This window comes from Ursus americanus, chromosome 8 (genome assembly GCF_024610735.1).
Source record: "Ursus americanus isolate L20-20 chromosome 8, mUrsAme1.1.p, whole genome shotgun sequence".
NCBI lineage: Eukaryota > Metazoa > Chordata > Mammalia > Carnivora > Ursidae > Ursus > Ursus americanus.
The window spans coordinates 78519307-78535689 of NC_142134.1; the positions used below are offsets into that span (position 1 = coordinate 78519307).

At 51.4% G+C, this 16383-nt stretch overlaps 1 protein-coding gene across 2 annotated transcripts in view; it reads right to left on the bottom strand.

Annotated features, from left to right (window-relative positions):
• The window catches only part of CRMP1 (collapsin response mediator protein 1), a 71584-nt gene that overhangs the window by 16900 nt on the left and 38301 nt on the right, over positions 1–16383 (bottom strand). For both annotated transcript variants that reach the window (XM_045771395.2, XM_087864286.1), the window contains exons 5-7: positions 8004–8065; positions 5855–5935; positions 456–524 (exon numbers count right to left, since the gene is read on the bottom strand). In XM_045771395.2, coding sequence (XP_045627351.1) covers positions 456–524; positions 5855–5935; positions 8004–8065 — 212 coding nt within the window. The remainder of the gene's footprint in view (positions 1–455; positions 525–5854; positions 5936–8003; positions 8066–16383) is intronic.

Genomic DNA, 16383 nt, shown 5'->3' on the forward strand with positions numbered 1-16383 from the left:
CCACAGCAGACACACACACACACACACTGCCTGCCCCTCGCAGGGAGATCCATCCATGCTCAAGCCTTAGAACACAGTGGGCAACGTGCAGGGGAAGCTGTTTCGTTGGTTCTAGGTCTCAAACATGCAGCTCCATTCCCCTATCACCAAATACACAGGGTCCTCAGTGAGGCTCCTTCTATCTAGTTATGACACCGAACTGTTCATGAGGCCTAGGTGTGGAGCTCCTGGGCCCGGGGACAAGCAGGGCCTTTCCCTGGCTCCCCTGATTGACCCCCGGGCCCCAGAGCTCCCAAGTCAGAGGGCAGGCCCCAGGGAAGGCCACTTGTCTGGGATGTTCCTGTTGGGGGAATGGGGATGGAGACGGGGGCTCTGGCTGGGCTGTTCCAGCTGGAACAGCATCAGGGTGGGCCCTCAGTGATGTCAGATTCACACCCCAGGGGAGGCTCCGTTACCTCCTCAGGTCTGCTCAGAGCATGGCCCTCGGGACCTGTGATGCCCATCTCCAAGATCCGCTTCTGTTCCTGCAAGACAAGAGCACTGAGTCAGCGACTGCAGAATGTCAGCCGGGAGAGGCCGGTCCTCCAGCACCCGTGAGGCAGAAGGGAGGCTGAGTCCCCAGAGAGTGAGTGGTCTGCGAGGTGACCCAGCGCTCCTTTGCTCCCTCCACTCCACCTGCCCCGTTCCGCCTTCACAACCCCAGACACCTACATCCGCACCTGCTCTCCCTTCACCAGTGAGAGGAGGGGGCGGTAAGAAATGAGCTCTAAAGACCACCCACCACCTTTCCAGTCTCTGCGTCTCTGCTGCAGGGCTCTCCTCGAGGAAGAAAGGTGGTGTCTGGGTCGTGCATGAATGTGGGAATCGAAGAGTCCCAAACTGGGAGTCCAGCCGCAGAACTGGCCATCTCCGGGACTTTGGGCAAGTTGGTCAGGCTCTCTGGCCTCAGCCTTCTCTTCCTCACACTGGGGATGAGAGCGCCTGCGTCTTAGAGCTTCTGCTCAGAGTCAGCAAGGGAGCCGGTGAGACGCCCGCACGGGACCAGGTGTGCCGCAGAGCTCCCTAGCTGGCAGTGGGCTCTCACTGTTCCTCTTCCTGGTGCCCGTCATTCTAGCAGGAAGCCTCCACCTCGAGCTTGTTGTAGAGCCTAGAAATGGTTCCCTGTGCTAATGCCCCAGATTCAAACCCACTTGCTTCAAGCTTTCCTTGCCAAAGGAATACTATAATTTCTCAAAAAAAAAAAAAAAGGTTTTTATATTGCCCAGATGTCAGCTGTGCTAATTGTCATTTGCGCGGTTTTCACAGCATTCTTGGGCACATCCCTACCACGGGCCCCCCGCCCTATCAGCCATGAAAAGAAAAACATATTCAGTCGCATCTCTGGTTATTAAGCTTGAGCTTATTGTAAGAAAGTAAACTGGAGACGGCAAGATGCAAGAGCTGGGGTGGATTTCAGTAAACAATGGAATGATTTGAGCTGTTGAAGACGGTGCTTACAGAGTGTTTCTGTACACTGTTTTACACAATGACTTCTGCTATGGAGAGATCCCTGTGCGAGACTGTTTAACTGCCCCTTACTCTTTCTGTTGGAAAGAAGGCAGGCAGCGAAGAAGGGAGGACGGAGGAAGGACACGAGGTACTATCACGGAGGAAAGCACGGATTACAGAAAGACTGGAACAGGGTTTCCTGCGAGAGATGGCAGGCTGAGCCCACGAGTTCTTTTCGCTCCCCTCTGAAACCCCACAAAAGTGACAGGAAAGGTTCTCAAAAGCTACGGGAATGCAGAGCAGACAATAAAAACAAAATTTTGGAACATGGAAAGCAGATGAGTAAACGGTAACAGATTTATTGGAGCTGAGAAAGCTAAATGCTACGTGGGCAGTACGGAAAGCTAAGCCCCCCCCTGACATCAAGCCCAGGAGCTGGGGGTTCCCGGCTGCACGTCTCACACGCTGCTCGTGGGCGTGTAGGGTTTGTTCGTTCCAGAAAACAGTGACCAGTTACGACCACAGCTGAATATACGTGTCCCCGCGAGGCAGCCATTCCACCCCTGGGTAGATACTAACAGAAACGCGAACCCAGGCTTAACAACAGACTGAACAAGAACATTCACAGAAGCTTTGTACACAATCGTCCCAAATTCAAACTATCCCAATATCCATCGATGAGAGCATACATTATGACCTATTCCTGCACTGGAATTCTAGAGTGATGAAACAAGAAAAAATTGTTGTTTCGTGGACAGCAGGGAGGAATCTCACAGACCCTGTTTTGAGCAAGAGAAGCCAGACGTTAAAGAACACGTACCATATTGTTGCATTTTTATCAAGTGCAAAACTAGGCCAAACAGGTGTGTGTGGTGGGTGATTCCTGAGAGGCCCCCGGCGGGCCTGCTGCCTGGCTCCCATGCCCCGTGTAACCCCCTCTTTGCAGCTGGGCTGGACTAGCACCTTGCTTTTAATGAACAGAACATGGACAAGAGAGGTGTCCACGTCTGGCCGTCGCTGCCGAGATGACGTCAAAAAGGACTGTGGCCTCCACCCTGCTCACCACCCTTGCTCTTCCACTGGCTCACTCGGGAGGCAGCCAGTGGTCCCGCTGCGGCTGCCCGCAGGGCAAGGAACCAAGCGGGCCTTTGGGGAATAGCCAGCCAAGAGGCCATGAGGCTGAGAGCTTGTGAAGAACTGAATCCTGAGAGCCAGCCCTGGAGTGCGGCTGGAAGTCCTGCCCCAGACTGGCCTCGACGGCGAGAGCCCTGCCTGACACCTTCACTGCAGCCTGTGACGGACCCCACTAAGCCACACCTGGACTCTGGGCCCAGAGGGCCGTGAGATAATAAATGGTTATTGCTTTCAGCTGCTAAGTATGGGGTACGTGGGGATGCAGCCACAGAGAAGGAATGTGGATGGTGGTGCCCACAAGCAGGGTGTTACCGTAACAACCGCCTGGCGCTGTGGGAGAGGCTCTGGGGCCAGGCCACGCACGGGCGCTGGAAGAATTTCAGGGCGTGAGCTGGAGAAAGCCCAGAGTGGCCTGGAATGGACTGTCAGTAGAAAGACGGACCTTGAGCAGCTTGGCCGTGAGCACTCAGAGGGGAATGAGGACATTACTGGAAGCTGGGGCTTTCTGTGTGGTAGTGGAAGGCCTTCCACAGCGATGGGGGGGGGGGGGGGGCGGAGACGGGTCTAATGAGCCGGGGACCCGCTCAGGACACTGTCCAGTGAGCTATTGCAGGTTCTGGCTGGTTCCTCGCTGATGCTTGGAGGAAAATGTGAGAGGTGAGTAAGAGAAGCAAGGGGTGTTAAAAAGGATCCAGGACAGGGGCGCCTAGAGGCTCAGTCAGTCAAGCGTCCGACTCCTGATCTCACTCAGGTCTTGATCTCAGGGTCATGAGTTCAAGCCCCGCATCGGGCTCCATGCTGGGCATGGAGCCACCTTTGAAAAAAAAAAAAAAAAAAGGAACCAGGACATAATGGTCTTGAAAATTCCCCGCTTCTCCAAAGAGCAAAAGATAATGCAATTAAGAAATGTCTTCTGGGGGCGCCTGGGTGGCTCAGTCGTTAAGCGTCTGCCTTCGGCTCAGGGCGTGATCCCGGTGTTCTGGGATCGAGCCCCGCATCGGGCTCCTCCACTGGGAGCCTGCTTCTCCCTCTCCCACTCCCCCTGCTTGTGTTCCTTCTCTCACTGGCTGTCTCTCTCTGTCAAATAAATAAATAAAATCTTTAAAAAAAAAAAAAAAAAAGAAATGTCTTCTGGGGGCTCCTGGGTGGCTCAGTCGGTTGAGTGTCCGACTCTTGACCAGCTCAGGTCATAATCTCAGGGTCCTTGGATCTAGTCCCATGTCGGGCTTGGCGCTCAGCATGGAGTTTGCTTGAGATTCTCTCTCGCCCTCTGCCCCTCCTTTCCACCGCTCATGCTCTCTCTCTCTCTCAAATAAATAAATCTTAAAAAAAAATCTAAAAGAAATGTCTTCTGAGCAAATATCAAATCCAGGACATAAGCAGCAGACAGCAGTCCCGAGACAAAACTGGAGTGCGGCCCCACAACATTGGGCCAGAACTGGAAAGACAGGGGCCGGTGCCTACAGGATGAATCGTCACAAAAAAGCCCTTTGAAGAGCCTGACGGTGCAGCCCCAGAGCCCCTCCAACAAAAGGGCCTCTAGGGAGCTCAGGGTGGGAGCAGAGTAGGAGTAGACTCATCTGGAAGAAATCTGTGGGTGTCTTTTGTCTGATGGAGTGAACCACAGAGGGATTAGCAAGAAGCCAACAAAGGCTGGGAGAATCACATTAGCAGAACACTGGCAGCCTGGGTTGAATGGTATGAAAGGAAGCAGCTGGACCTCCAAACTCTGCTGGGCAGGAAGCAGGCTCAGTGGCAAGCACGTGCTACGTTTCACGGACGGGATGGATGGCGGGACGTGGGGGGATAGAACCAAGAGCCCAGAAGGTGCGGCCAAGAGCCATGTAGACCTATTCTCGGGCTCCAAGACCCAATCAAGGAATTGCCAACATGGGCCCAACTTCATGGGGCCAATCATGAAGCCTTCCTTTTTCCCTCTTGAAAAGGACTGTCCACCCACTGGTGTATGCCGTATGTGGCGTGTATGTTGGGGGGAGGCAGATAACTTGCCTCTTTGGCTCCAGAGACCTGAAGATGGTAGGAACTACCCCCAAGGAGCCTCTCCTAGAGGCTGACTTAGACTCTTCCAGACTTTGATGCTGTGATGGGCGTCTGGAGGACCCTGCAAGGGGGTGATGTGCTCTGCATGTGAGTGGGACACCAATCACTGGGGGGTCAGAGGCCAGACTGGAAGACAGCCTCTGAGAGGGCCCCCAGTGATCCTCACTTCCTGGCACTCACACGCTTCTACAGTCCCAACCAGGAAGTAAAGCCAGCAGCTGACGTTCCCAGCGAGCATCAGAGCCCGTGCACGTAGCCTTCATGGAGCAGCCCCGCTGTGCTCACGTAACAGGAGCAAGCTATTCGTATCTGAACCCTGGTTTCTCTAGCTGTAGAGTGGGGATATCTGGGTCATGAAATAGTTGTGAACATCACGATATAAAGTCCCTAGCACCTTGCCTCATATTAACGACTTTCATTAGATGCATGCACATGTTCTCTTGTACGCCTGAGCTTGCTTTGTGACGTCAGGACCAACCCACGGCCCTGCACCAGCGGTCACGTGGCCGTCCCTGACCTCTTCCTCCTCTTCTCCATCCGGTCAGCCAATGAGACCTGTGGGCTGTGCTCCTTCCCTCCCCTCTATCTCCCGTCTTCATTCTGAGAATTGCAGGAGGAGAACCTAGCTGGTCACCCTGAGTCTAGCCTCTTGTGTGTCAGATGCTGGACTTCACGTACATGGTATCATTTAATCCTCATGGGGTGCTACTGGATGAAGAACAAGAGCCTTCTCCGGGTGGAGTGCTCTGCGTGAGGTCAGAGGGCTGGGCGGCGGAGGGGGCGGGCTCCCGCCAATACATCCCCTCCCAAGTCCTACAAGACGAAGAGCAACACCGGCTTCCACACGCCTCACCTCTGGTTCCCCCGGTTTGCGGAGCATCTCCGTCCGACCCTATGTGTCCCTCATGCAAGCCCCGTGAGGCTCACAGGGCGGTTATGCCACCCCCACCGTGTGGGTGAGGAAGCTGAGCCGAGAGACGACGTGGCCTGCCGAAAGGCCCCTGCAGACGGTGCGTGCGTGACTCACACCCGGAGTGTCTGATGCACCGTCCAGCTCTCAGCCTGACCCTTCATGGCCCAGCCACCCGCTCACCAATGCCCCCCTCCAATCACGCCGTGACAGTGCCGGGACGTGGACCGGAGTGGAAAGGGTGGACATCAACCCACTCACCTGAGCTATCAAGTCTCCGTTTTCCGCATGGACCAAAATCACAGCTCCCAGTCCCTTCAGGAAGGTGAAGGCTTCATAGAGCTGAGGCAGAAGCAACAGAGTGGGGGGGGGGGATAAAAATATCACAGCCTGAGCATTTGTAAAGACGGCTCTTCTGCTCACAGAGTTGCCCACCCGCCGCCCCCGCAGAGGCAGCGTGGCTGCTCTGTTCATACCGACCGAATGCCTTGCTCAAGAAGTTAAGCCTTGGAAAGGGTCTCCCCTTGACCCTGACACCCTCCGGATCCCAAAGCAGGAGGCTGGGGGAAGGGCAGAACTGAGCAAAGCCCCACCAGGGCATGAAATGACCTCGGTCCTGGGGCTCACCGTGCCTTTCGCCTTCGTTGTGGCTCCGCCCCACCCAAATGCCTGCCACCGCTGCTGGGGACAGCCACGCTGAGATGCTGCTTTCAGCTCCACGGAACTTGGGTGAGCAGGCGTGCTCAGCCCGTGCTGTGAGCCGAGCTTTATAATCACTCCGACACTCGGGTAATACACACCCTGCCAGGCATCCTCTTACTTAGCCGACGCAGGCCCTGCCCACTGCCCACGGCCTGCTCCCACCTGCAGACGATCTGCACCAGGCATGAGCCCGCGGTGAGGACCTGAGCCGCCATGTTCCTTCTCCAGGGCCTCTCGAATTTTAACGTCGTTCTGCATGTGTGCAGAATAGTACCCTACCCGGGGACCTGTGCTTTTAGATGCGGACAGCAGGTGGTGGCTGGGGTGGGGGGGCACTTGGGGGCAGGAAGCACCTTCCAGGACCCGCCATGGCTCAACACCATCTGTCCCTGGGGCTTTGGTGGTTAGAATGAAACAGGTGAAAATCTTGGTTATGCTAGACAGACACACGCTACTTTGTCATGAAACTGAACCATTTTAGCCTTTCGATGACACATCAAAGGCCTCCGGGGCATCTTGGGGTTAGTTATCCTCTGTAACTCCAAGTATTTTGAAAGGCGAGACATGGATGCGTCTCCCATTGCATGTCCAACGGCATGGTCATAAGGCATAACAGCTTCTCAGAGCCCAAATGTGTGCCAGGCACTGTCCTAGAGTCATGTGTTATGAACTCATTCAATCCTCTGACAACCTCTAGGAGCAGGTGCTCTTATGAGTCTAAAGCACAGAGAGGTTGGGAAAGCTGCCTCAGGCTGCACAGCAAGGCCAGGGTTGCAGCCGAGCCCTCTGGCTACAGCATCCATGCTTTTTGCCGCCACACCGTCTCACCGTCTTAACCAGCAGACGGCAGGGCAACGATAATACAGCAAAGCCGGAGTCCCAGTGGTGTAGGAAAGTCAGGTGCCCGGCAGCCAGGAACCCCAACACCTGCACCACTACGGCCTCACCTTCTCGAGCTCCTCTTACCCACGTGACAGTGTTGGAAGCTGGCCCGGCCAGAGAGGGCCACACTGTGCACAGGTGAGAAAATTAAGGGAGGAAGGGACCTCAGTCACTCAATTGGCTGGAGAGACAGCCAGGGCTCCCCTCAGGGTCAGAGCTAATGACATGGTGCCCGAACTTGCTAGATCTCCAGAATGTACTGCTGAGCTTTTGGAAAAGTACGGTTTCCTGAGCCCTGCCCTGAACTTCTGTGATGGGATCTAAGATCTGTCTTTTTTTTTTTTTTTTTAAGATTTTATTTATTTATTTGAGAGAGAGACAGAGAGTGAGTGAGCGGGAAAGGGAGAGAGAATCTCGAGCAGACTCTGCACTGAGCACAGAGCCAGACAAGGGGCTCGGTCCCACAACCGCGAGATCATGACCGGAGCCGACACCAAGGGTCGGACACTTAACTGACTGTACCACCCAGAGGCCCCTAAAAGTCTGTCTTTTTTAATGAGCTTTCTAGATGATACTAAGGAGGAGCTGGATTTGGGAACCACCATGCAGAGGGATCGCCCACTCGACCCCACTCTAGCAGCCAGACAGGAATGCAGGTCCAGCAGGGGTGGGGACCCACACAGGCCGCATAGCAACGGAGGGTCAGAACCAGGACTTGAACCCAGAGCTCTCCCCTGCCCGTTCTGATAGCTCCCTTGCCCTGTGCTGCCTTGCCCAACAGAGTGGCCTCTTCCTGCCCAGGATGGGGGCGTGCAGAAGGACCTACCTGGCTATCAGACATTTGGTAGAGGTCCTTATATGCCATGTAGACTTGGAAGGAATTGACACCTGTTTCAAGATAAAAAAGGAAACAGAAAAATGCATTTAAGAAAAAAGAAGCATTCCTTTCCAGTAAATAACCGCAGGACAGAAGGGTGCCATCGGACCTCAAAGTGGGGACACAGAACCCAGCCTGGGCGTGTGGGCAAGGGGGGGTGGTCAAAGGAGGCTTCCAGGGAAGTCACACAGCCGAATCTGAAGGAGAAGAAGGGGAGGAGGTGGAAGGGAAGCAGGGAGAGGAGGGGGAGGGGAACTATTTGGACTGAGAGGTGGGTGTGCATCAGAATGGACGGTAAGGTGGATGAAAAGACATACAATTCACGTGAAGGTCCTAGAAGTGTCCTACGGCTGGATGCAAGGGAACGTGTGCTTTTTTTTTAAACCCCTACTTTTTTTATTATGGCAAAATACATATAACAAAATTCACCATCACCGCCATTTTCGAGGGCACAATTCAGTGGCATTTTTATTTATTTATTTATTTTTAAAGATTTTATTTATTTATTCGACAGAGATAGAGACAGCCAGCGAGAGAGGGAACACAAGCAGGGGGAGTGGGAGAGGAAGAAGCAGGCTCATAGTGGAAGAGCCTGATGTGGGGCTCGATCCCACAACGCCGGGATCACGCCCTGAGCCGAAGGCAGACGCTTAACCGCTGTGCCACCCAGGCGCCCCAATTCAGTGGCATTTAGTGCATTCAAAATGTTGTACCACCATCCCCACAATCCACCAGAGCATGTGTTTCTAATGTAAGGCGTGACATGATCAGAATTTTTTGTCTCAGAAAGACGATTCTGGAAGTAGTGTGAGGACGGGTCTGCGGAGCAGCAGGGGGACATGGCAGTGGGAAGAGAATGCTGACGGTCAAGGAGACAGGTGTGCCGAGGCTCTGACCCAGGGCGGGAGCTGCAGAGGTGGGGGTGGGGGATTCCAGAAGGGTGAAATGACAGGATTTCATGTGCTGTGTGGACAGGCCAGCAGGAGCATGGGACGTAGGAGAGTCCTCCTTAACACACCTTCCATGTGCGTGAGGACAGGGACCACGTCTTCTATACTATTGCGATTTGCACGCCCATAATACGTGCTGTGCAATTAATGTTTGCTCACGGAATCCGGAAATGTCTGGGTAAGAAAACGCATTCAGGGCAAAAGTATTAAATGGGATTGAGAATTCCTTTATACTACAATAGTGGTGACAACAAACCAAATACCATGTCTTGTGCAGAGGCCCCGCAACAAAAATTCCCTGTCCAGATCATCGGAAAAAACTTAGAGAAAAAATAATACTCAGAAATTAACATTAAAAAAATCAGTTTCTAATCTATCCGGTAGACTTAAATAAAAAAACAGGCAATTAGATGATGCTGTATTCTTTATAAAAATAATCTTTTTTAAATCTAAAAACAAAAACTCAGGTCTGACACAGATCAATTATTAGTGAATAAACAGGTAAAACTACAGGGAGAGGTTTAAAAAATGCTTCCTTATTTCTTTAAGTTAAGGGGAAGCGAATATTAACCGAAGAAGCTTCCACGATAAATTTTTAAAAAAAAAAAGAAAATGAGAATTCACCAGAATTTAGAACTAAATGACACAAATAAAAGCAGAAATAATGAGTTAGCAAACATTTAACAAATCTAAATTTAGTAAAACTAATAAATAGACGCTAAAACTGCATCATGGGGGTGAGTGGATAGGGTCAAGTCATCTCACGTTGAAAGCTATCTCGAAAAATCACAGCAGATTTGAATTGTTATCAGTGGAAACCTTCTGTAAGTTAATTCTTAAAACCTCAAAACAAAAAGCAAACAGCCAACACCGTAAATATAATCTGCAACAAATTTAACAGAGGCTTTAAAAAAGACCCTCTTCTTTAGAAAACACCAGACAGTGGTTACTCCTGGGGGGAGGAGGGGTCATGACTGCAGTGGGGCCCATGGCCGTTCTGTTCGGGGGCATCTGGCAAAGTCCTATTTACTGCCCGGGTGGGATAGCCTCATAATAATTCATAAAGCCACATTTTTCCTATGTGTGTGGTTTTTCTGCTTCTGTTTTATGTTAAAAATATTAAAGTAAAAGCAAAGAAGCCAAAAACCCCAAAGGTAAACAGTACTTTCAGACAATTTAAGCAAAAAAAAGCAGCTAACTACTAAAGATTTAAAAAATGTGGTCTTATTTGTCATCAAAGTAATTGGAAATAAAACCTCAGGACTGTAGCACAGCTGTAAATGGGTTGCCCAGTGCTAGTGAATGGGCGTCAAAATGAGTCCCTCCTACATACCAATTTGCACCTGCTTAAATAAACCAATTAAGCAATGCATATCCAGAGTAGTAAATGTTCTCATATATTTGGCCCGATAACTCCACTCCTAGCAACAGAGCCTCAGAAACACAGTGAGCCCTGGAATTCCCCAAAGCTCCCAAATTCACATTTGCCATCATCCTAGCGTTTCTCCAAGGAGGTGGCATGGAACACCAATTCTCAAAGACCGTACTGAGCACTGACTGGATGTCAACCCATTCATGATTCCCGCCAGTTCTCAGAAACCCCTCTTACTCGATCCACCCCATAACCTTGGAAGCAGCCACGTCCATACCACGTGACCCCAGACCACAGATGTTAGTGTAGGGCTGGGCGCCCGGCAGATGCTGAGCTGAGCAGGGGGGAGGGACAGAGCCCGTTCAACACCCGAAAACACCTGGCTGGTCTCTGACACGGAGATGTTTCAAAGGGCAGGCTGCTGCCTTCCAGAACGGTGGCTGTAGACGCAGAGAACGCAGGTCAAGGGTGAGGGGAGAACAGAGCTGGCTTAAAGAGATGAGCACGAGGCAAGACGCCCTGGCGCGGGATCCGTGGATACACGTCATTATCACCGAGGCAAATCTGCTTATTAAACTTAAGCCAAGCTCTGGGGGGATTCTGTTGTTTGCAATCAAACCCGGGGATGTTGGTATCTAGACTGGGGAAGAAAAACAAATTCATCCACAGTAAACAGGTTTCTTTACTGTAGGGCTTCTCACAGATTTTAACATGATCATGTGTGTGAAGAATATTCAAGAACAGAATAAACAGAGAGCATTTTCCAAACTTACTGGACCCCAGAAGCCCTTTTTCATGGAATATTTATTTTCTCCCTCATCAAATATTTACTGAGTGCTTCCTATGCGCGAGCACCATTCTAGAAGTTGGAGACACGCTGTGAACAAGGAAGGAAGGATGCTTGTCTACATTCCACTGGGAATAAGTCGTAAGCGAGTAAGTAAGTAGGGTAATTTCATGCAGAGACAGGAGCTAGGAAGAAATGAAAGTTTCACAAAAGTTTTGTGGTGACTCTGTCTCTCCCAAGAGCCAGAGTCCATTTCCCCACTCCTTGAACGAGGGCTGTCTGGAGACCTGCACTGACCTAGGGCATGAGCGGAAGTGGCGCCATACTGGTTCCAAGCCACGCCTTGGGGCTTCACGCTCACCCCGGAGCCCCCCGTGTGCAGAGGCTCAGGAGAGCCTGCTGGAGGACAGGTCATGGAGATGTACGTTTGGTTTATCCATTCACCCATCAATGGACATTTCCAGCTTTTGCTTCTTGTGCCTAACGCTGCTACGAACATGCGTGTACAAATATCTCCAAACCCCTGCCTTCTAGTCTTCTGGATAAAGAGCCAGAAGTGGAGTTCCTAGATCATACGGTACTTCTACTTTCTTTTTTTTTTTTTTTTTTTTTTTTTTTTTTTTTAGATTTTTTATTTATTTATTTGACAGAGATAGAGACAGCCAGCGAGAGAGGGAACACAAGCAGGGGGAGTGGGAGAGGAAGAAGCAGGCTCCCAGCAGAGGAGCCCGATGTGGGACTCGATCCCGGAACACCGGGATCACGCCCTGAGCCGAAGGCAGACGCTTAACCGCTGTGCCACCCAGGCGCCCCGGTACTTCTACTTTCAATTGTTTGAGGCCCCTCCATACCATTTCCCACCAACAGTGCCCCAGGGCTCCCATCTCCCCGCATTCTTATCAACACTCATTGTTTTCAGTTTTTTTGATAACAGCCCTTCTAATGGGTGTGAGGTGGTATCTCATTGTCGTTTTAACAGTGGCTGTTTTCAGCCACTTGGTTTTGGAGTGGTTTGTTATAAAACAAAGGCTAACTGATACAGAACTCTTATCCTAGAGGTCGGGGCCGCAGTGGCCAAAATCTAACACAAGTGTCACTGGCATTGGGACTGGGTAGCGGGTGGAGGTCAGAACAGTCCCGAGGAAAGTGGAGGCCAAAGGCTGGGAAAAACAGCCAACACACTCTTAGTGGAGGGTTGGGAAAGGGGCCACGCATATGAGGCGGCAGCAACACAAGAGGAAAAAATTGCCACTTGTGATAACGTATCCAGAGAATTTGCGAATCTGCCTGAAATGACTTCCAAGAAGAACGCAGTTTAAGGGCCTAAGTCGAGTATGATGAAGCACCAGAAGATAGACATCAAATAGGACCTGAGAGACAAGGAACGGTTCAGTTTGCAAGCGGAATTGAGCGGACACACAGGACTGCTTCTCATCTCTACTCTTGCCAACACGCAAACAGTTCTCAAAGGAAAAAGTGACCTCAGGGTAAAGATTAAATCAAGGGTATGCCCGGAACTCTTTGTTAAGACCTCCTCCAAACCCCAGCTGGTGCCCAGGAAACGTCCTTGGCCTGACGAAATGGCTTCCAAGAATCTTAGAGGCATCACCGCACGACACACACCAACAGTCACCTAAAGTAGAGAGAAGCTTGTCTCGAAAAAAGGTTTGTCCGGTGGAGTGAACTATAATGTGGTCCATTGGAAGCCCACAGTGTTTTTAAGAAAACAGTACCCTCTTTGACTAAAAGAGACCGAGCCTGTTCAAAATGAAAGGGGGCCTCTGGCCACCAAATTCCTAGAGGTAGGAAAAGGCTGAGAAAGGTGCTTTGCTGCAAACATGGGCCATTTTTATGGGAAGTGAACTGTATCTCCAACGGGCAAGCCAAGAGTCCCCAGGGCAGAGCTTGACCTATGCAAACAATGGTCTAGGGCAGGGGACAGGAAGCTTTTCTGTAAAGGGCCAGAGAGTGAATCTTTTAGCTATTGTGGGCCACATGTAGTCTCTGTCACATATTCTTTGTTTTCTGGTCATTGTTGTTGTTTGTGTTTGTTTTGTTTTGTTTTGAAAAACCCTTAAGAATGTAAAAACATTCTGGGTTGACGAGCTGCATAGAAACAGGCCACAGGCCATATTTGGCCCACAGATTGGAGTTTGCCAACCCCTGAACTTGGGCACTACTCCCAAGGAGAAAGATTGGCCCTTACAAAGGAATATTTTCTACCCCCAGAGGTCTGGCTGGCAATATGTGTCTGGCTGGATTCCAGAAATCTCTATGGGGTTATGACCATGCGTCTCTTGTTTTCCCTCTTTCAAACGGAAATATTTGTTGTAGTTGTCGTGTCCACGCTCCACCACCGTGCGTGGGTGCCTGGGGCGGGGAGACTCATAACTTCTCTCTTAAGTGCACAAGTCTTTGGATCAAGAGAAGCCACACCCTGAGAAGCTCATGTACACCCTACACACACACCGTGAGATGCTGGACCCTACGTACGTGCGCACCGTGAGATGCTGGACCCTACGTACGCACGCACCGTGAGATGCTGGACCCTACGTACGCGCGCACCGTGAGATGCTGGACCCTACGTACGCGCGCACTTTGAGATGCTGGACCCTACATACTCGCACACCATGAGATGCTGGACTCCAAACCTGACGCCATAACCGAATGGAAATTTTGGAGCAGCTGGGTGGAGGTGAGCATATTTTGAATGAAAGAGAACGATACTAATTGTGGCCAGATGAGACGCTATTGAGATTACAATGGCCACAAATTCTTCCAGGTTCCTGCCATCAGACGTGGAGTCTTTTTCCCCCATCCCTTGAATCTGGGATACTCTTGTGACTTGACTTGACCAACAAGACGCAACTGAAATGATGATGTGTGTTCCAAGTTCATCTTCAAGAGGCCTTTCAGCTTCCGTGTTCACCCACGGGAACTTTACCACCAAGCGAAGAGGTCCCAGAGGGCCGTTAGAGGATGAGAGATCACGTGTGGTGCATGTTCCCAGCCATCCCAGCTGAGGCCCAAATGTCTGAGTGAGCCCAGGCGAGATCAGGAAACAGGCGGCTCAACTGAGCCCAGCTGCAGTTGTCAACTACAGGGTCATAAAGCAATTAATGATCATTATTTTAAGTTCTAGGTTTGGGGTGGTTTGTTACATGGCAAAAGCTAGCCAATACACAGGGCAATGTGATCAAGAGACAATGTAAGTTCCCGCAGAAAGATCCAGAAAGTTCATACAAATGGTGGAATGACACCATGGTCCTTGTATCACTGTTCTTAGAACATAACCAGGTGACACAGGCTAACATTTGACCCGAGTGACACAGACCAGCACCAATGTGAGTTCCTCTCTTCTTCACTGAGCTTGTTCTTTTTTTTTTCCTCTCTTCTTTTCAACTATTTCTAAATTAAAGTTTCTATTTGAGACTGAAATGCTGCTGGCATCCAACAAAACCAATAGGTACTATTAGTAGTGGCTCAGGTCTGTGGCTCAGAAAACAGGCAGGACTCCCCTGTCGGAGGTTTATAAAAAATCCCATCCCACAGCCATTCTCCTCTGCCAAGTCCACACAGCATGCTGGCACCACCGTTTTCTAGAATAACTTCCCCTTGTATTTTGAGATTTCTAAAATAAGCCATAAACTGCTTGATCTAAAGATGGATTCACGCGCTGAGCGATGGCTTTCACAGCACAGAGGGAGAGGCGCCGTGGACCTGCTCTTGTGGCAGTCTGCGTGCGGCGTAAAGAGCACCTGGCAAGGAGGTCAGGGGCTGGGCAGCACTTTGAGGAGTTGCAGCCTGTGCCCCGGACAAGGGCTCCCAGCAAAGGGAGCGTCCAAGGGGGCTAAGTCCAGCCTGAGCCCCAGCCACCCAGCCTGTGCCCTGAGAGAAGGGCACGTTCTTCCCATGCATCACCCCAAGAGGGTGCTTCTTGCAGTTCTCACACACACCAGAAGTGCTAGCAGCAGCTCCGTGGGAGAAAGCCGAGTCCAAGTGCTGGCTGCTGGGTGACACCGGGGAAGGGACTGTCCGTCCCTCTCTGAGCTTCAGTTTCCATGTCTGAACTATATGAGCTCTACATTGATTTCCCGTCCTGAAAATTTCCTGCCCTTGATTTTACAGTCCAATGATGACGACCATCAGGATGCCCAGGCAAGCCTCTGACTCAGAGGTGGCGTGCTAAAAATGCTTTAGGAAAGGAGACCAGGCCTGTTCCGCCCTCCTTCCCTCCCTTCCCCTTCTCTTCCTTCCCTAACTTAGTCATTCATGCATTAAGTATTTACTGAGAATCTACTCTATGCCGGATGTGTGTTAAACACTTGGGGTACAGAAGTCAGTAAGAGCATCTTATAGGAACTCAGTCAACTCCCCCAAATTTGCAGTATCTCTCCTACGTGCAAGCGTCTGGGGAAATGCCCTTGAAAGCCATGTGAGCAACTTGGCACTGACCCTAGGGACACTGTTGAGCCACCACACGTGTTCATGCTAACTGCTTTTTTAAATCCCACATCTGTGGCGGGGGCAGGAATGCACTGGCGGGGTAGGAGGGGGGCCAGAGACCCGGGGTGAGGCCAAGGAGGCATCCGGACAAGACACAGTGAGCCCCACATCAGGGAAGGGACTTGGGGGAGACCCATAGTCAGAGCCGAGCTGCTGCAGACATGAAGCCGTGGATCTGTGATGGATGGGGAGGGAGAAAGGGGAATGGCTGGATGGCTGGACAGGGCCCCTCGGAGATGGGGACCCAGAGTGACGGATATTAGAGTTCACACAAAAGTAATGGGTTTGGGAGAACCTCGTAAGTCTGAGCCCCCTGGGGGCGTCCTGGGCACCATATCCTACCTGAGCTGGGGCTGGGGTCACAGGCGGATGGATGGTAAGGACACGATGGACGCTGAGAGCCCCTCAAGAAGGTGAGCCTGGACTGGAGCCCTGAGGTCACCACCATTCACTGAGCACCTTGGGAAGGAGGAAGACCAGGCGGGGCTGGATGGGCTTGTAAACAACCCCACCTGTGTTATGATGGGGCTGCAGGTGCACAGGGGAGGGGAAGGGGCTTCAGCCAAGGCTCACGACAGTGCTGCTTCCCTTGGGGATAAGAAGGAATCCGTGCACTTGGGAGCCTTGATACCAATATCCTTTATAACCCATCTACCCAACCTCAGACACAGGACTGGCGAACAGGAAAGAAGGGGCAAGAACAACTGCTCCGGA